This window comes from Meriones unguiculatus, chromosome 6, assembly GCF_030254825.1.
Source record: "Meriones unguiculatus strain TT.TT164.6M chromosome 6, Bangor_MerUng_6.1, whole genome shotgun sequence".
NCBI lineage: Eukaryota > Metazoa > Chordata > Mammalia > Rodentia > Muridae > Meriones > Meriones unguiculatus.
Genome location: NC_083354.1, coordinates 15,860,450 through 15,880,447, shown reverse-complemented (window position 1 = coordinate 15,880,447; position 19,998 = coordinate 15,860,450). Strand labels below are relative to the sequence as shown.

Below are 19,998 nucleotides of genomic sequence, written 5' to 3'. Positions count from 1 at the left end.
GCAGCGCAGCCTCCCAGCGAGGCCGCGGCCCCCGAGCCCCGCGCGGGCGCGGGTGAGGGTGCGGGGCTCCGCGCGCCCCGGGTCCCCGCCCCCGAAGCCCGGCCCCGCGCTGGGCTGTGGAGCGCAGGAGGGGCGGGGAGGCCTCAGGGCCGCGCCACGTCCCCCCGAGCGGCCGCCGCAGGCCGGGGGCTTTTGTGTCCGCGGAGGCCGCGTCTCCCCCGCGCGCGGGCGGAGCGCAGCACGGCGCGTCCCAGGGCGCGCGTCTTCTGCGGGCCGGGCGCGGGCGCCGCCCCCAGGCCGCGGCCCTGAGCCCGGCGGAGCCCGGCGGAGCCCGGCGGAGCCCCGCGAGCGTGCGGAGCCCCGAGGCCTCGGCTGTCTCCCAAACTTTTCAAAGTCGGCCCGGGGCCCGGGCGGCCTGGGCTCCGAGCTCGGCCAGGAGGACTCCGGGGAGCAGGAGGAGGACCCGGAGGACCAGGAGGAGGACCCGGAGGACCAGGAGGAGGACCCGGAGGAGGAGGGGCCGCCGCATCAAAGACACCGGCTTCCCGCGGCCCGGGGGCGAGCCATGCGCGGCGGTCGGTAATGTCAGCGGAACAGGACAAGGAGCCCATCGCGCTGAAGAGAGTTCGAGGTAACCGAGCCGGGTTGGGAGGATCGGGGGAGCGCGGGCCCACGGGGAAGCCACCGGGGCGGCCCGGGCCTAAGTGCGCGGCCCAAGGCGCCCGGGGTGCCCACTTTGTGTGCAGACGTGCGGCGCTCAGCATCCCTTCCTACCCGGCTCCTCTCCTGCTTCCCACCACACAGCACAATGGACACCTTGGGGCGAAAAAGAGACACCCGCGAACAATACGCACCCCCCAGAAAACTAAGTTGCACCGCCAGAGAGTTGAGGCTCTGCGAGGAAGCACCTCTCTCTTCAAAAGGCAACACACATTCGCTGTATTTTCCATTAGTGTAGGGAGAGAAACTGGATACATTCAGAAGGCGTTTTCTTTATTAACCAATAAGATTAAGAATCAAATCGTACAAAAATCAGCTTTCGGCATCATTGGTTTTCTCCCTTGCAAACTAGTGAGGAATGCGAATGCCTTACTGTCTCAGAAAAATAAAAGAGAAGGATGTACTGAACAAAAGGGACTGCATGTAAGTTTAAAACACACACACACACACACCCCAGATGCCATCTGGGAATGTGGGGTACCCGCCAGCTCTTAGTTCCATGGAGAGTCCCAAAGTTTGCTCACTGTGCAAATATTTGTTGAACCTGTGCCATGCACTAGGTACGGTTCTTGGCACAGGTTAAAACAGTGAGTCAAGAATGTAGGTGTTCTTCACGAAGGAGTGCACACACGGTAAACAGTACATACGGTAAAGTACTGTGCCAGACGAGAAAGCAGGCAGAAAAGACCAGTGGGGAGGGGAGGCCGGGAGCCCATGGAAGGGGATCAAAGGCTCACCTGGAAGGGGAGCTGAAAGGAAGATAGCACAGTCCCTTGTCACCCCTTGGGGACGGGCACTCCAGGCAAAAGGAACCAAAAGATGCAAAGGACTTGGATCTGGTTGGCCCGTGTATTCCAGCAGTGCCAAGGAAGGTATGGTAATTGGCAAGGTGAGCCGGACAGTCAGGTGTGATGGGTGGAGGTTAGGGGAATATGTCTTCAGGGTCGTTAAGCCATGGCAGGTGTGGTGGGTAAGCCTTTAGTTCCGACACTCCAGAGGCAGAGGCAGGCGGATGTCTGTGACTTTGAGGCTAGTGTGATCTACATAGTGAGTTCCAGTCCAGCGAAGGCTTTGTACTGAGACCCTGTCCAAAAAAAAAAAAAAAGAAAGAAAGAAAAGGCAGAAAAGAAGGAAGAAGGAAGGTAGACACGCAGACAGACAGACTTTGACTTTTGCTCTGAGATGGGAACTGGACAGTTTTGCAGAAAAGCAGTGACTGCGTTTGTAATGGGGTTTGTCTGGGTGCTGCATAGAAGACAGAGGGGAAGGGCTGAACCAGGGAGGCTACCGCAATAATCTTCCCATCCAGAGAAAGGTGAGGTGTGCACAGATCAGTAAATAGTGAGACAAATTTCCACCTGACTTACATGACCACAGACATGCGTTGAAGCTGCAGCTTATTATGACTACAGGGTGAACATAACCTCGGGACACCAGTGCCGTGAGATCCAAAAGACGGCCTCTCAGATGTTTCGGTAGCTTTTTCTAGAGCTTGGAGGATGGTTCAGTGGTTAAAGCACTTGCCCAAAAAGAGTGAAGCCCTGAAGCCAGGTTCTCAGCACCCAAGTAAATGCCGGGTGGTGTGACAGCTTCCCCGGCCGCTGGAAGGGGAGACAGAGGGTCCCCATGACAAGCTAGACGGGCTGATTCAGTGAGCTTTGGTTTCAAGTAAGGGACCCCGCTGTGATACATAAGTTGGAAAGCAGTCAGAAATGCACCTCTGGCCTCCACATGCACAGAAATATGCAGGAAAAGAGAAACGGGCATTTTGGTCATTTAAGCAAAAATTTTAACTAAGAGCAAAGCATTGCTTTTAAAGGCTTGATGTCTGACAGCCTTTCATTCGGTGAATGTCTGTGTGGTGGTGGTGTTTGTTTGTGTGTTTGTTTGTTTGTTTGTTTGAGGCAGGGTCTCAAACAAACATATAAGCCTGGCTGTCCTGGAACTGACTCTGTAGACCATGCTAGCTCACAGAGGTCTTCCCGCCTTTGCATCAAGTGCTGGGATCAAAGGTGTGTGCCGCAATATCCGGACTGGTGAAATAGTGGGACGCTGTGTCCTTTGTGACTATGGGTTGCCGAAGCCTTTAAGGAATAGGCCTTTCTGAGATGCACTTCCCCCCCCAAGATTTTTGTGGCACAACTTTGCCGATTATTATAAATGGCTTCAGGGTTAGAAGAAAAGAAAGAGCTCTTGGGTTTATACCTTTGATCTTAGCCGGCCGCCCTAACCAAATGTAATACTCATTAAAATGTGCCAGTATGTGATAGTGTAGCCAAGAAAACGGATAATTGTTCATACTGTTGAAGTTGCAGCCAATTCAGCAGTAGGGAGTTGGTTCAATTTTTCAACTCAAGAATATTCAAAGAGTTAAATCCCAAAATACAAAACAAAAAATACCACTTTAAAAAACACACAGTCAATATTTTTACTTCATGGAGGGTATTTTTATAATAACTTATTTCCAAATATATTAATTTAACAGAAAAATTTTTGTTTGATTCATAATCCATGAAAGTTTCATATTTGTTTTGTTTTTCAGGACAGGGTTTCTCTATTTAACCCTGGCTGTCCTGAAACTCACTCTTGGAGACCAGGCTGGCTTCAAACTCACAGAGATCTTCATGCCTCTGCCTCCAGAGCGCTGGGGTTAAAGGCATGTGTCACTGTCTGGCTGTTTGGTTTTTAAGAACTGGCTCATTTTGTGTGGCCCAACTGGTTCAAACTCTAGGCAGTCCCCCTGCCTCAGCCTCCTGAGTGTGGGGATTACAGGCATGCAGGAGCACACCCAGCTGAGCTTTTCTGAAACACAATTCTGTTGAAATTAGCAGCCCTGGATCTTTTTTGTGTAATTTCTATAATTTTTTTTGAAACTGATTGCAAACTGTGGCTCTTGTGGGACATAGACTCTCAAGCCAAGCTTCTTGGTGTTTCTACCTGTTTTGTTTTTGTTTTTGTTTTACTGGTAGACCTTTGTAATGGTCATGTGTTTATTCCACATGTATTACAAAGATTTTCATTAAATCTCTTGGCTTAGGATAAGATTTTTATACATATATGTGTGTCATACATACACATACTTCAATTTAAACGAATTGTTTTTAAGGGAGGTTGTTTTGTTTTATTTCAAATTATGTGTGTAGGTGAAGGGGAGGTGCCTGTGCTCGTGAGAGCACTGGTGATCTTAAAAGGAGGAGGGCATGTGATGCCCTGCAGATAAAGTTACAGCTCTGAGCAACCTGATACAGGTGACAGGAACCAGACTCCTGTCCTCTGCAAGAGCGCGGGGCCGTCTCTCTGGAACCTTAGATGAATTGTTAAGAAGGTAACATGGCCGGGCGGTGGTGGCCCATGCCTTTAAGCCCAGCACTCAGGAGGCAGGTGGGTCTCTTGAGTGTGAGGTGAGTGTGGTCTTCAGAGTGAGTTCCAGAACAGCTGCAGGGGATCCAGTGCCTCTGAGTTGCCAAGGGTACCTGCACACACACACACACACACACACACACACACACACACGCGCGCGCGCGCGCAATTTAAAATGTAAATTTGTGAGCTGGATCAGCAGGTAAAGGCACTTGCTGTGTAAGCCTGGCTTGAGTTGGGTTCATGGAGTTCCCAGATGAGTAGAAGGAAGGAAAGTGATTTAGAAAACGTATCCTTTGAGCGACCCACCTAGGCTGTGGCACATCTGCCCCTCCATGTGCAATGAAAGAATGAATAAGAACCTCATATAGGTAGAAGTCAGGTTTGGCAAAAATAGGTGTCACTGACGGAGGACTTCGCTGTAGCATGCTCTGTTGGTCAAAAGCATCATGATAAACGAGGTGTGGTGGGTGGTGCAGAACTTTAATCTCGGCCTTTTGGAGGCAGAGGCAGGTGGGTCTCTGTGAGTTCCAGGCCAACCTGGTCTACAGAGTGAGTTCTAGGACAGCTCAGAACTCCACAGTGGGATTTTGTCTTGGAAACACACACACACACACACACACACACACACACACACACACAAGCGCGCACATCATACTATCTTGTTATTGAAATTTCCATTGGTCTGGGTGGATGGCTCAGTGGTTAACAGCACTGGCTGCTCTTCCAGACAACCCAGGTTCAATTACCTGCACGTCAGCTCACAACCATCTGTAACTTCAGTTCCAGGGGCCCCAATGCCCTCTTCTGGCCTTCTTGAGCACCAGACGACACATGTACATGGGGCACAGACATATACACATATAAAATAAAAGTAAAGAAAAAATTTTAAAAATACTCACGGAGGGGCTAGGGATATAGTTCAGTTGGTAGAGTCTCTGCCTAGCACGCAGGAAGCTCTGGATTTGACCCCAGCTCCAGATAAACTGGTTAAGGGGGCACATGCTTTGAACCCCAGCACTTGGGAGGCAGAGGCAGGTTGAGTTCTGTGAGTTTGAGGCCAGTGTGGTCTACAGAGTGAGTTCCAGAACAGCCAGGTCTATAAAGAGACCTGTCTCAATAAATAATAGATAGATAGATAGGCAGATAGATAGATAGATAGATAGATAGATAGATAGATAATAAAGAGGGAGAGAGAAGAAAAGTAGTTCAAGGTCACCGATGGCCACATAGTAAGTTAGAGGCCAGCCTGCAGTACATGAGAGCTGTGTCTACAAAAACAAGAATATAAGAAGAAGAAGAAGAAGAAGAAGAAGAAGAAGAAGAAGAAGAAGAAGAAGAAGAAGAATTATTCCCATGAAGGCGAAGAAGAAGAAGAAGAAGAAGAAGAAGAAGAAGAAGAAGAAGAAGAAGAAGAAGAAGAAGAAGAAGAAGAAGAATTATTCCCATGAAGGCTCAATCTTGGGGAGAACCCCAGAGGAATCAAGGAGAGAAACAGAAACTCAGAGATGAAGAAGGGCCTGCGAACATTCATGCTTTTCCCAGCGTTAGCAGCGACTTGAGGGACCGTTATTATTGAGGGAAATAATAACAGAGGCCCGCTGTAACGTACTAACAGTAGACTATCTGGAATGAGCCCCACTGGCATGGTTAAGATTGAGCTAGGAGAACTTGGGGCAGAAGATCTAGTGGAAGAACCAGGGAGGGAAGTGTTTCCATGTTTCCTGTGAGACTGTGCACAGCTCCGTACCTTGTGGGGAATCTGAGTTTGGCTCTAAGTGTGTTGACTCAGCTCTCCCCACCCACCCCCAACGGTATTCCAGGGTATGTGTATGCCTGACATGAAGGCCTGTAACTGAAGCCAGAAATAGAGAGCTGGAAGTCGTAGGTAAACAGGTGGATACTAATTAACATCTGGGGAACACACAAGCGTACCCGAGAGAGCCCAGACTTGAGGCCGCAAACTTTGAAAACGCTAACCTGTGGGAGGTGGATGGCAAGGCAGAGTGAGCGAGCCGTCGGAGGAGGAGGAGTGCCAGGAGGGTGCGTCACGTGCCTGGAAAGAAGAGTGGATTTATGAGGAACACGAAAGGTTTCTTCCTTATTATGTGCAAGTGTGCACACCTGCATGAGCATATGTGCGCCACAGGTGTGCAGGAGGCCTCAGAGGCAAGAAGCGGGCAGTTGTGAGTCACCACATGGTCGCTGAGAACTGAAGCCAGGCGTCCTGGAAGAGCGGCCAGTGCTCTTCGCTGCTGACCCATCTCTCTAGACTCCTGTACGGTGTTGTTGTTGTTTCAAGTAGAGTGTTTTTGTTTGTTATTTTGAGACAGGGTCACTCTATATATTGCTGGCTGTCCTGGAACTAGCCCTGTAGACCAGGCTGGCCTCAGACTCACAGACATATGCCCGCCTCTGCCTCCTGAGTTCTGGGATTAGAGGTGTGTGCCACTGCCCAGATGGTGGAGTGGTATTATTTAACCCTAGCTGGGTTGGAATTCATTGCTTAGATCAGGCTGGCCTCTAACTAACAGAGACCTACCACCTCCCTTTTGCCGCTGGAGTGCTGAGATTCACAGGGTGTGCCATCTTGTCCAGCTGGGACATATTTCTTTCTGTGTGTCTCTCTCTGTCTGTCTCTCTCCTTCCCTAACTAACCCCCCATGTGTGCATGTGTGTGTGCGTGTGCACATGCTGGACTCTACATGGCCAGAGGGAGCATCAGCTACAGTGGAGGTAGGGTTATAGGCATCTGTAGCCACCCAGTGTGGATACTGATCCCCAACTTCTGTGGCCCGGCAGCAGTTAGAGCTTTAACTGTGGAGCCGTCTCTCCAGCCCTCTGACCTCTGTCTTTAATGTGTTGGATGGAAGTTGTCTGTTTCCACCTCTTGGTTGTGTGACAAAAACATCTGACAGTGCCTTATGGGACGTGAAAGGTTTGTTTGGGCTCATGATTTCGGGTTTTCTCGTGGGGAAGGGACAGTAGCAGGCACGTGAGGTGGAGGCTCTGTCACATGGCTGCCGACAGAAAGCAGAGAGAGCTGGAGCAGAATCAAGAGTAAGCAGAGCCTTCAGAGGCCAACCTCTAGTGATGTACTTGTGCCGGCTAACTCATCTCTTCAAGGCTCCTCCTCCTTCACACCTGCTAGACAGAGCGGCACAAACCTGTAATCCTTAAAGGCTGCGGCAGGAGAATCTTGAGTCCCATACTAGCCTCCGCTACACAGGGGGATCCTGTCTCAAAAACCATGGGCCCCCAGTAGGAAGGGTTTCGATTCAGACAGTAATGGCTGCCATCTGTGAGACATAGAGGGCGCTCTTTCTTCCAGTGGCTGAAATGTATCTCCTGTCTGCATTTTATGCTCACGGTGTCCTGTTGGAACCCACTGCCCTCCTTACCCTTCCCAAGCTGGTTCTTTACTTCAGATTTTGTTTCTCTCTTTGGTTATTGCAAACCCCTGGGTTCCCCTTTTGCCCACATTGGTCCACCTGCACACCACTGAAATGGATGGTTCTGTTTCTGCCAGCCACCCTATTAGTTGGTTTTCCAGTCATTTCATCAATTTACGACTATGATGCTTCTATGGAGAGATGGCTCAGTGGTTAAGAGCACCTACTGCTCTTTCAGAGGACCCAAGTTCAGCTCCCAGCACTGTGTTGCCTAGGTTGGCCCCTAATTCATGATCTTTCTACCTCTGCTTCTCAGAGTGTTGAGATTACAGATCTGTGTCACCATGCTAGGGCTCTGGTCTGTGTCATAGGATACAAACTAAAACGAGATGAGCTGCTGTCCTTTAGTCACGAGGAAAGCAAAGTGAGGACCAACATTCAGGCTCCTGCTATGTGGTACAGTCCATGGTTTGAATGTCACTTACTACACACTCAGTACAAAATACACAGATTACTGATTTGGATTCTTAAAACTTTCTGTGTGTGCATGCTCTGCCTGTTGTATGGAAACTCTGTGTGTGCCTGGTGCCCACAGAAGGCATCGAATCCATTGGGTTACAGATTGTTGTAAGCCATCATGTGGGTGCTGGTAAATGACCCTGGATCCTCTGTAAGATCTCTACACCGCATAGCCATCTCTCCAGCCCGCACCGTTTTAAGAGGTGTTCTCACTATGTGGCCCCGACTAGCCTGGAACTTACTATGTAAACCAGGTTGGTCTCGAACTCACAGAGGTCTGCCTGCCTCCACCATGGCCTACATAACAACAGCAACTACAGTATATAAATAAGTAAATGTTTCGGTTTTGGTTTTATGAGACAGGGTTTCTCCATGTAGCCCTGGCTGTCCTGGAACTTGCTCTGTGGACCAGGCTGGCCTCGAACTCAGGGATCCACCTGCCTCGAAGGCATGTGCTGCCGCTGCTGCTGTTTCCACTGCCGCTGCTGCTGTTTCCACTGCCGCCACCACTACCACCACTTGGCTATTTTTATTTTATTTATTATTATTGTTATTATTTGTTTGTTTTTGTTTTTTAGAGACAGGGTTTCTCTGTGTAGCCTTGGCTGTCCTGGACTCACTTTGTAGACCAGGCTGGCCTCGAACTCAAAGAGATACGCCTGCCTCTGCCTCCCTGAGTGCTGGAATTATAGGCATGTGTCACTGCACCTGGCTAACTATTTTTATTTTTTAAAGATATATTTTTATTTTATATGTATGAGTATTTTTCCTGTATGTATGTATGTATGTACCTAGTGCTGAGATGAAAGGCATGTGCCACTACACCCAGCTTTAAATAAATAAATGTAATGCAAATACTAAGACAAGCAAAAGTAGACAGAAATATGAAATCATATCCTTAACTTTCAGAGCAAAGAATCAGTATCTCAAAATGAAATGAAATACTAGGAATGTAACCCAGGAGTAGAGTATTTGCTTAACAATGTGTAAGGCCCTGAATTCAACCTCCTGCACCACACACATGCTTATGTATGTATGTACGTACATAGATACATACGTACATACATACATGGCCTTTTTAATAGTCCTTACATTTTTTGAAAATGCATTTTTAAAATTTTATTTTATGTCATACACACTGGTGTCTTACCTGCATGTGTGTTTCTGTCAGGGTGTTAGACCCCCTGGAACTGGACTCACAGACAGTTGTGAGCTGCCATGGGGTCTGGGAATTGAACCAGGGTCCTCTGGAAGAACAGTCAGTGCTCTTAACTGCCAAACCAACTCTCTGTCCCTAACTTAATGTTTCTTAAAGTGTCTTTTCTTAAGCCCTAGAGCAGTGGTTCTCAGCCTATGGACCCCTTTGGAGGGGTGGCCTAAGACCATCGGAAAACACAGATATTAACATTAGGGTTTGTTTGTTTGTTTGTTTATGAGATGTGGTTTCTCAGTGTAACCTTGGCTGTCCTGGACTCACTTTGCAGACCAGGCAGATGGAGCTCTGTGAGTCTGAGGTCACCGTGAGCTACATAGTAAGCTCTAGGTCACCCAGAGCTAGAGAGTAAATTCCAGGACAACCAGGGCTATATAATGAGACCTCGTTTCAGACAGCAACAATGAAAGGGTTATAAACTTGACGAGTTTTTATTTTTCCTTTTTTTTTTGTTTGTTTTTTTGTTTTTGGTTTTTTAAGACAGGGCTTCTCTGTGTAGCCTTGGCTATCTTGGACTTGCTTTGTAGACCAGGCTAGTCTCCAACTCACAGTGATCTGCCTCCCTGAGTGCTGGAATTAAAGGTGTGCACCACCATGCCCGGCTGCCTTATGATTTACAGTTACAATAGTTAACCTATCAATGATAATAATATATAGTTAAAGTAGCAATGAGAATAATTTGATGTTGAGTGTCCCCACAACATGAGGAACTGCATTAAACATTTATAATTTCATTAAATAATGAAATTATAAAATCTCAATAATAATATAACATAAAATGCAATTATAACATCACAATGATATCTTGACATCACATGTATATTGTCATATCACAATGGTATTATGACATCACAATGCTGTTTTGACATCACAATGGTATTATAACATCAAAGTGGTATTATGACATCAAAATGCTATTATATCACAATGGTATGTCCCCTCAATGCTATTATGACATCACAATGTTTTGACATTACAATGGTTTTATGACTTCACAATGATGAGACATCACAGGTGCTATTATGATATCATAAAGCTATTATGGCATTCACAATTGTATGATATCATTATGAAATTATGACTTCACAATGGTATTCTGACTTTAAATTCTGCATGGTATTCTGCATTAAAGGGTGGCCGCGTTAGGAACATGAGGACCACTGCCCGAAAGGATCCTTGCAGAAACTTGCTTGAGCTGGAATGTGCATAATTTCAGAGTAGTGACACTGAATCCCAGCCTATAATCCCAGCACTGGAGGTAAATGCAGGAGGATCAGAAGTTCAAGGTCATCCTCATCCACATGGTGAATTAAAGGCTAGCCTGGGCTACACAAGACTCTATCTCAAAAAGAAAGGAAAGGAAAGGAGAAAAGAAAAGGTGAAAAGAGATTTCCCTTAATGAAGAGAACACTGCTCTGTTAGCTTTCCCTTAGGTCTATGAAATGCTAGTGAATTTCACATTTTAATGCTCTTACTTCAAAGATATTGTCTTGTGAGGCTAGAGAGATGGCCCAGGAGTTAAGAGCACTGGCTGCTCTTCTAGAGGACCAAATTGGATTCCCAGCACTCACAAGGGTTCCTTCTGGTCTCTGGGCACACTGAAAAGATGTGGTAAACAGACATACACGTGAGCAAAATACCTATACAAAACTAAAAAAAGAAAAAGCTTTTAAAGGGTCTTGATTCTGTAAAAGTATAACTGTGTTCATCTGTATACACAGAAGGAAACTACATCTACTGATCTCAAGACAGAGATCTGTAGCAAGTTAACTTCGAGGTTGTATCTTGCTGGTGGGACTTGAGATGCTTGATCAGCTTGGTATCTGATCTGGAGACAACACACCAGAGTTTTAACAATCATTAACAGATGGCAAATGTAAGTGACCACAGGAGGATATTAAGATTCTCGTGGAGGTGGCAACAAAACAAAGGAGGCCGGAACTACTAAAAATACATGAACTCCAAGAGGGACGCACGTAGGGTCTAACACAGACGCCTGAGGCAGTGATGCTGTGTGGGGTGGTACCCCTGCCTCTGCTTGGAGGGAAGAGGTGAAGTTCTGAGGATCAACCCTGGGGGCAAGGCACATGCCAGGCAATGCTCTACTCCAACCCAAACCCTCCGAGATTAAATACTAATACCGAGGCTGGGGAGAGGGCTGCTGCAAGTGTTAAACAGCGCTGAGGGGAAGGGCTTCCCCAGTGGAAGTGGCCCAGCCCTGAGGAGGAGTTTCCCCAGTGGAAGTGCTGCTCTGAAGGGAGAGGAATCCTGGCAGCCGGGAACCACGTCACACCCACAACAAACCTCGCACAAAAGATTTATTGGGAAAGACACAAGAGGGCAGTTGCCTCTGCTTGGGCAAGAAGCAGCAGGGAACGGAGCTGGAGGCAGAATTTCTTTCAGCAGACTTTGCCGGGAGGCATCCAGGTTGGGGATCGTTGAGATTTCAAGTCCTGAACTTGGGGCAAACCCAGGGATTGGTGGGATTTTGAGTTCAGGGATTATTGGGCTTTCAAACCTGGAAGTGAGCTCTGACCTTCTACGCTACATCCCTCCCCACTTTTTTTGTTTATGATTAATAAACAATCAGGGGTCAGGAAAGAGGGCGGTGTTATCATTAGCCCACTTCCTGCTTATTGGGGGTGCCACGGTCCTTGAGGCAAACTTGACATTCACCAACAGTGCATAATCACAGGTCGTAGGCCTCTGGTCCCATGGTTATGGGCTGATAATCCTCTAGCAGCCAGCTGATTAAAAGCCCGGTTAGAAATCTTTGAGATTGGTTGTTGAAGAAATCTCAACAAGAAGCTTATAAAGCAGGGCGCAAATAGTAGGTTTAGGGAAAGAGGAAGAAGGGGGATTGAGAAAGGCAGTACCCTGTTCCGCCCTGGACCCTCAGTGATCCATCGGTCAGGCTGCTCGCCGTTCCTTGTGTTTTTGGAGATCCCTCTGGAGGTGTTGGATCCTGCCTTTCACTGTACTCGACTGGTTGACCTAAAAGGAACACTCCTGCCTGAGGAAGAGGCAAAGACCACCCTCCTCCATGTTAGTAAATCTTGTCCTTGCCGATTTGTAACACTCTGGCAGCCAGTGAGTCTCGGTGGCCCTGGAGGGTGAGGATGGTCCGAGCCACCCGCCGGAGGTCTGGGACGAACAGAGAGCAAAGCTGCTAGTAGAGAAGCTAGGGAAGAAGTTAGTCCTGCTGGGCCAGCGGTGATGCCAGCGGTCACACCCGGGACTTCCAGGAGGGATAGGACCTGAACCATTCATTTGTCACGCTGTGCCACTTTAAACACTGTGATGGGAACTGGTGAGGGTTCTTCTCCAGGGACCATCCCAGTTTTGGGAAAAGGAACACCAAGGCAGAAGTCCCGGACCACCCAGTGGGAAGGCAGCCTGAGACACTATCTAACAATAAAGCAAAATAGACAGCTGGTAGACAGACAGAAAGAGGTGCTAATCCAAAGAGCAAACGGGACCATGGAGACAGAACTGCAGGAATCAGCTTCCACAGTTAGTGAACAACAACAAAGTGAAATCGGGGTCCCTGGAACCTAGAGGGTTGGAGTGCCGCTTTAGGGGGTCAGGCCTAATGGGGCTGCGCCTTTGACAGTTGTGTCTGGTCCTCTCTTTCTTCATCGCCCTCCTCGGTTACCTTGAGGGGTGACATTCCCTCCAGCCTACCCCCACGGTGAGCCAGAGCTTGGCAAATAGCCGTGACTGAACCTCTGAAGCACTTCCCCACGACAAGAAAACAATACAGTGGGGTAAATATTGTAGATACGGGTTGTTGGTGGGATGGCTCAGTGGGTAAGGGCGCTTCCGCAACATAGCGACCTGAGTTTGATCCGCTGACTTCACCGTGGAAAGAGAACACGCTCTCTCACGGTGTTAACTGACCTTTGCACGCGTCCTCATGCGTTCACCCACACAAGTATATCACACGCCTACATGAAAAATAGTCATAAGGACAGGACCAAAAGGATGCTTGTCAGTAGTCTCAGTGACGATTCCTTTAATCTTTTAGGGACCTCGACTAAGGCAAAACGAAGATTGGTGGCTTCAGTGCCGAAAAAGAATTTCAGGACTAGTCAGCATGAAGCAGCGTTGGAGGTTTTATTAAAGATAGCTTAATGTAGACTTGAAGTGTGAAAGTTAGGAGACGTGAGGAGAGTAGAAAAACACAACGTGGCCTGGGGTAGGTATGGGGTCCTCAAGAGAACGCTGTTAATTATCTTTGCTTTCGTTACATAAACTACTCCAGCGGCTCTCCTGACGTCTCAAAAGGTTGACTGGAAACATTTTTTGTTCATCCCGTTTCCTTTGTCTTTTGTTAAGTAAAATTATAGGACACTCCAGAGATGCCTTGGGTGAAATTGTACTCTGATGAGGGCAAATCGGGAGCCACTAGGGTAGCGTAGGGCTGGAGTCCTGGAGAGCCGCAGGTTTCCAGCTGGGGGGGAAGGCAGCCTTCAGCCCCCTCTGCTAGTCCGGGGGAGTGGGCCTTCCAGCCTCCTGACCAATCACTCCTGTCTTTGTGTCCTGCCTTATATACTGTTACTATGCGATATCTGAGACAGTTTCACCTCCAAGTGGGGATTTCTTTTTCTTTTTTTGTAGGTGGTGACAGCGGACTGGATGGGTTAGGAGGGCCAAATATACAACTAGGAAGCCCAGATAAGAAAAAACGCAAGGCCAGCACACAGGTAAATTGACCCCCCTTTTTTTGCCTTTTTAAGATCTGGGTTTTTGTTGTTGTTTGTGATTTGTTCATTTTAAAGTGTGTCTCTGTGCCTGTGAGTGCACGTATCTGGAGAGGCCGGAAGAGGGTTTCTCCTGTGCTGGTGTGGAAGTTACAGGCAGTTACGAGCCACCTGAAGTGCATGCTGGGGACTGAACTCATTAACCACTGTCTCTCTAGCCCTGATGTTTTCCTTAGTAACAAGGTTCGCTTGCTGGCGTCATGAAGAGGATAAGTGAATTTTTACGTTTGGCTATGTGCTTCGCCTCCCGTCTGCTTCAGGGCCTAGTGGAGGGCTCTGCACTCAACGTGCTGTCTCTTAGGCCAGCTGTAGTTCTACTTAGAGATTTTGAAAATAATTTTAACTTGAAGTGATTGTTCTGTTATTATGGTAATCAATATTGTGTGGCTATCAGGAAGTAATTATAGCGGAAAAGCCTCCTTTGTTGTAACTTGTGGTGATTATAATAAATAATTGCACACACAGGCCTTTATAGTTTATTTGTTTATTCATGTATTTATTTGTATGAGTGTTTGCCTGCGTGTATATCTGTGTACCATGTGTGTGCATACAGTACCCTTGAAAGCCAGAAGAGGGCGTTGAATCACCCAAAACTGGAGTTAGAGATGGTTGTGGGTGCCATATAGGTGTTGGGAGCTAAACCCTGCTCCTCTGCCAGAGCAGCCAGTGCTGTTATGGAGCCATCTCTCCAGCCCTACTTTGTGATTTATTTGCTATAAACTAAAGCACTCTTCTGGTAATAATGAGTCTGAGTTACTTTGATATGAATCTAAATTATATTTTGTTTTCATTTTGGTCACTGTCTGTTAAACCTGATGTGGAACCATTATTTTTCTATTAAGATGTGTAGAGGTTGGGGCTTTGAGAATGCTCTAATTGTGGCTCTCAAGACATTAAAAAAAAGAAAAGACACTTGGAACCTGTGCATCGTTATCTAGCTTTATGACTATTTGGGGCGTAAGGAGAGTTTTGCTTAGAATGTTTCAATGTTTTAAGAGAGAGAATTTACCTGTAGGTAAGCACATACATGAACGTTGTGGTAGGCTTTAAAAAAATGATTTATTCTTATTGTATGTGTATGAGGGACGGTTTGCATAGATGTCTGGTACCACATGCCTGGTGTCCATGGAGGCCAGAAGAGGGCTCAGATGCCCTGGATCTGAAGTTACAGGGAGTTGTGAGCTACCACCTGGGTGCTGGGCATGGAACCTGGTCCTCTGGAAGAGCCGCCAGCGCTCCTAACTGCTGGGCATCTCTCAGCCCAGTGGTGGGCTTCTTTTGAAAGTTGAGGGGTGGGGGTGGGGTTGAACTAGCAGTGGGCTGGATCTAGGAAAGCATGCCTCATCGCCACTCCTAAGTGAGAGAAACGTGTCTTAAAAATGATTTCATTCTATTTTAAGTTATGTATAGGTGTGTTTGATTATTATTGTGGGTATGTGCACCTGAGTGCTGTTGCTGGTAGAGGCCTGAAGAGGGCGTCAGATGCCCTGGAGCTGGAGTTGCAGATGGTTGTGACTCGGGCTTTGGCTGCCAAAGTTGGATCCTCTTGAGAGAGCAGTAAGTGCTCTTAACCACTGAGCCATCTCTCCAGCTCCATGTATTTTCATCGAGTATAATGAAATACAAACATGGGGAAGGGCAATTGAAGATACTAAAGTGGCATCAAGACTGTCCGCTTTTTTTTCTTTTATATTCTCTTTGCAGGGGCCTTCCTTTCCCCCATTGTCTGAGTATGCACCGCCACCAAATCCAAACTCTGACCATCTAGTGGCTGCCAACCCCTTCGATGACAACTACAACACTATTTCCTATAAGCCGCTGCCTTCTTCCAGTCCGTATCTCAACCCCGGCTACCCCGGCTTTGGAGGCTACAGCACGTTCAGAATGCCACCCCACGTCCCTCCAAGAATGTCTGCCCCCTACTGCGGTCCTTACTCACTCAGGAATCAACCACATCCATTTCCTCAGAACCCTCTGGGCATGGGCTTCAACCGGCCTCACGCCTTCAACTTCGGACCACACGATAATTCGAGTTTTGGAAACCCACCTTACAATAGCGTGCTGGCCCAGGACATTAACATGCCTGGCCAGCATTTCAGGCAAGGCCCCGCTGAAAACTTCAGTCAGATTCCCCCACAGAATGCTGGCCAGGTACCTAATCCTGACCTGGCATCTAATTTTGTCCCCGGAAATAATTCAAATTTTACCTCTCCGTTAGAATCCAATCATTCGTTTATCCCACCGCCAAATGCATTCGGTCAAGCAAAACCGCCGCTTCCCAAACAAGACTTTCCGCAAGGGGCAGCCAAACCCACGACTCAGAATTCCTCCACTCACCCGCCTCACCTAAACATGGAGGACCCGGGCAATCAGAGTAGCATCGAGGTCAAGAACGTCAGCAGAAACAGCAGCGGCGTCCAGGACAACAGCCGCTCGGGGAGCACCGAGGCCACCGCCAACCACGCCAACGGGACCCAGAACAAGCCCCCGAAGCCCCGGGGCCCAGCCGACCTGGGCACCACGGACAAGAGCCGCAAGTTCTCCCTGCACCCCGGCCGTCACGGCCACTCGTCCTCCGACCCCGTGTACCCGTGCGGGATCTGCACCAACGAAGTGAACGACGACCAGGACGCCATCCTGTGCGAGGCCTCCTGTCAGAAGTGGTTCCATCGCATCTGCACCGGAATGACGGAAACGGCCTATGGGCTCCTGACGGCCGAGGCCTCCGCCGTGTGGGGCTGTGACACGTGCATGGCTGACAAGGATGTCCAGCTCATGCGCACTAGGGAGGCCTTCGGGCCACCCGCCGTGGGCGGGGATGCCTGAGCGCCACCGTCAACTAACGTGGCTTCCCTTTCCCGTGTAGAACGAAGATTTGGTGACCTAGGGTTTTAACGGTTGACATTATTTTTTTAAATGCACACACACACACAAAAATACCAGTTCTTACTAACATCATGCTTCATTTTCTTGTTTTCTGTTTGTTGTCTTAAATGGGGTTAATGTTCGGGGGGGGGGTTACTGTAGAGACATTTACAAATAAATGTTCATTGTTATTTATCATAAACAGAAAAGCCTCTTGAAGCTTCAAAATAATATATGACAAAGGTAGGCGAGTTGTAACTTTTAAAAGTTAGTATTGAAAAATATTTCCGCACTAAGCTTCGACCGTGTGACAGTACACATTTAGTTTAAATAAGAGTAGATAGATTTAACATGTTCTCTGAATACAGTCTGTGTAGGGGTAACGTGGGGGGATGTGTGTGTTTAGTGGAGTTTAATGTTTTCTTTTAATGTTAGAATTTGACATTGATCCCTCCTCTGCTTGGGTCTTTGGAGTCTGTGAATTTCATTGTTCAAATCAGTCTTTCCGGGATATCTATGTAGGTACAAGACAGACTTGGATCACAGCATAGTCTGTTCCCAGTAGTTCTTGCTAATTCGCCGTTGGGTTGTGCTTGTGAAACTGCTGATGTCAGCTCGCTGATTTTAGTAAAACTGGCCTGGCAAGTGTTTCCTCGTGTGTCATTTAGAATTACACTGGCACTGCGCTCTCAGTTTTTTTAATTATTCGGGTTTTGGCAATGTTCTCCTCATAATCATGCAATAGCTTCAGCATTGTGAACACTTTCTTCTCCATTCCTTTAAGCCGGGACAGACTGCGGGGAAGACAGAAGCAGCAGCATGGTCCAACAGGGCTCTGCCGCCCTGTGAACTAGGCAGTGCGCGTGGTCCAACAGGGCTCTGCCTCCCTGTGAACTAGGCAGTGCTGGCTGGAGTGCTGTTCCGGAGAGCGGAGTCTGTAAAGTGAAGCTCAGGGAAGCTCAGAGTCCACTTCAAAGTAAAGACCAGTGAAGAGGTATCGGAGTGCACCCGAGAGGACCTTACCTCCGGAGGGATGCTCTAAGATCCAAAACGACACACACATTTTTTTGGAGCAGATCATAACCTGTGACCAGTATAAGCAAATGGTGACAATTTAGACAATGGTGGCGTGTTGATGGCCATCCCTAATGATGCTTTGCCTTTCATTATCAGTGTGACTATAAAAAGTTGTAGAATGTGGGACTGCTGGCCTGGCTCTTGCTGCTCTTGAAGAGGACCTGGGTTCAGTTCCCAGAACCCACAATGGTCAGCTCAAAACCGCCTGTATCTTCAGATCCAGGGACTCTGGTGCCCTCTTCTGGCATTTGTAGGCACTGCACACACAAAGTGAACACATATGTTTATGTACGCACAGATACACATAAAATAAAAACATCTTAAAACACAATAGTTAAAAATAGTCAAAAATGTCAAAACTCTAAAATACTGTGGTAGTCTCAAGGGAGATAATTGCTGCTTGAAGGGAAAGAACAACAACAGCAGCCACACATTTATCAAGAAACATAAAAGTTTGTGAAGATTCTTGATTGACGTGGGGGCTGAGGAGATGGCTCAGCAGTTAAGAGAACTAGCCGACTTTCTGAAGGACCCCAGTTTGTTTCCCATCCCCCGTGTGGCAGCTCACAACCATCTGTAACTCCAGTTCCAGAAGCTCCCATTCCATCTTCTGATCTCCACATATAGTGTACAGACACACATGCAGGTAAAACACCCGTACACTTAAAAGCAAATAAAAAGATGTTCTGATTTTTAAAAATCTTTTTTGTGGCTCTGGAGAGATGGCTCAGAGGTCAAGAGCACCGTCTGCTCTTCCAAAGGTCCTGAGTCCAATTCCCAGCAAGCACATGGTGGCTTACAACCGTCTATAATGAGATCTGGTGCCCTCTTCTGGCTGCAGGTGTACATGCAGACGGAACATTGTATACATAATAAATAAAATCTTTTTGTTAATGAACAGAAACTCCACTTTGACACGGTAGGACTGTCTCTCTCATGTCTTACGTGTCTCACAGCACTAAGGCACAGTTAACTGTCTTGGGCTGTGTGCTTTGTCACCCATCCTTATCCCTAGAGAGTTGTTTAGTGGGAAGCTAGCTTTCTGTCATTTGGGCCTGTTTTCTAAGAAACACCATGCCCCAGTTAAGTAGCTACAGGGTTTGAATAATTTGTACAGTTGGCAAAATGATGAATTTTGTGACTATTAGACATTTAATATCCTGTTGGTAGAAAATGGTGTTTCTGATGTGGATTATCGCTGACTTAAACTTCAAATACAGTGCTTTGGAGTGGGGAAAAATACAGTGCTCTAATTTTGATATATATAACGGTTTCATACAGTACAAGGTAACACAAGGTTTTCTCAATCTACCCTTGCCTAGCTAGAACTGGGTAACTGTGTAATATATATTATCACAGTTTTAGGAAATGACATGACAGTGAGCTTTGTAACCAACGTCTCTTCAGGCACAAACTTGAGCAGTTGCAGGAAGCTGAGGACAGGGTGGGGGGCTGCCTGCCTCGTGCTGGTATTCAGGACAATGTGACCACATCATCTCAGGCTGTTATTTCTGTTAGAGCTAAATTTCTGAAATGTTTAAAGATCCGGGTTTGTTCTTGAAATCCTCTTGAGTGCTGATGTTTTAAAAGATTTATCTGTGTGTATCTATGTGGGTCTGTGCACATACACGCCATACCCGTGAGGCCTGGAGAGAGCATCAGATCCACCGCTGGAGTTTCAGGCAGTTGTGAGCAGCTGTGGTGAGTACTGGGAACCAGATCCTGACCTTTGGCAAGAGTAGTCCACACGCTTCACCTCTATGGCATCTCTAGCCTCTAGAGTCCTGACTTTTGAGAGATCCTGTATCTCGTGCTGTGTGCTCACTCCTAGCGTTAGGTCCTGATTCTGGACTGAGCGGAACAAGATGCACAGGAGTTGACGCTCCACTGTGGCGGTGTTGGTTTGGTTACTGCTAAGATGGGTCATGCCGTTCGATAAGCCTTTTATTGCTGGTGGTTTTAGTGCTTAGCTGTCTTTGTGAAGACGAGACGACCTCTAGGGACAGATGATTTATAAGGTGGTTATTTCACTTTATTTCTAAGGTGTTGCTTTAAAAAAAAAAAATACAGGTGAATTTCACATGCTTTA

The 19,998-nt window shown here is 47.5% G+C and overlaps 2 protein-coding genes across 3 annotated transcripts in view; both read left to right on the top strand.

The window, feature by feature from the left end:
- Positions 1-327: 327 nt before the first annotated feature.
- Pygo1 (pygopus family PHD finger 1) lies at positions 328-18,482 on the top strand. The gene is made up of 3 exons (XM_021637968.2): positions 328-631; positions 13,825-13,910; positions 15,672-18,482. Exons 1-3 carry the CDS (start codon positions 583-585, stop codon positions 16,791-16,793), a joined length of 1,257 nt encoding a protein of 418 aa, XP_021493643.1. The 5' UTR covers positions 328-582; the 3' UTR covers positions 16,794-18,482.
- Dnaaf4 (dynein axonemal assembly factor 4) overlaps positions 13,825-19,998 on the top strand; it is a 43,383-nt gene continuing 37,209 nt past the window's right edge. For both annotated transcript variants that reach the window (XM_060384772.1, XM_060384771.1), the window contains exon 1: positions 13,825-13,910. The gene's annotated coding sequence lies outside the window, so the exon portion shown is untranslated. The remainder of the gene's footprint in view (positions 13,911-19,998) is intronic.

Bases quoted from the DNA above. Each gene is read 5' to 3' on its own strand.
- Pygo1 (XM_021637968.2), top strand. From the start codon at position 583: ATGTCAGCGGAACAGGACAAGGAGCCCATCGCGCTGAAGAGAGTTCGA. The intron at 632-13,824 runs GTAACCGAGCCG...CTTTTTTTGTAG, and splicing joins CGCGCTGAAGAGAGTTCGAG to GTGGTGACAGCGGACTGGAT. The intron at 13,911-15,671 runs GTAAATTGACCC...TTCTCTTTGCAG, and splicing joins AACGCAAGGCCAGCACACAG to GGGCCTTCCTTTCCCCCATT.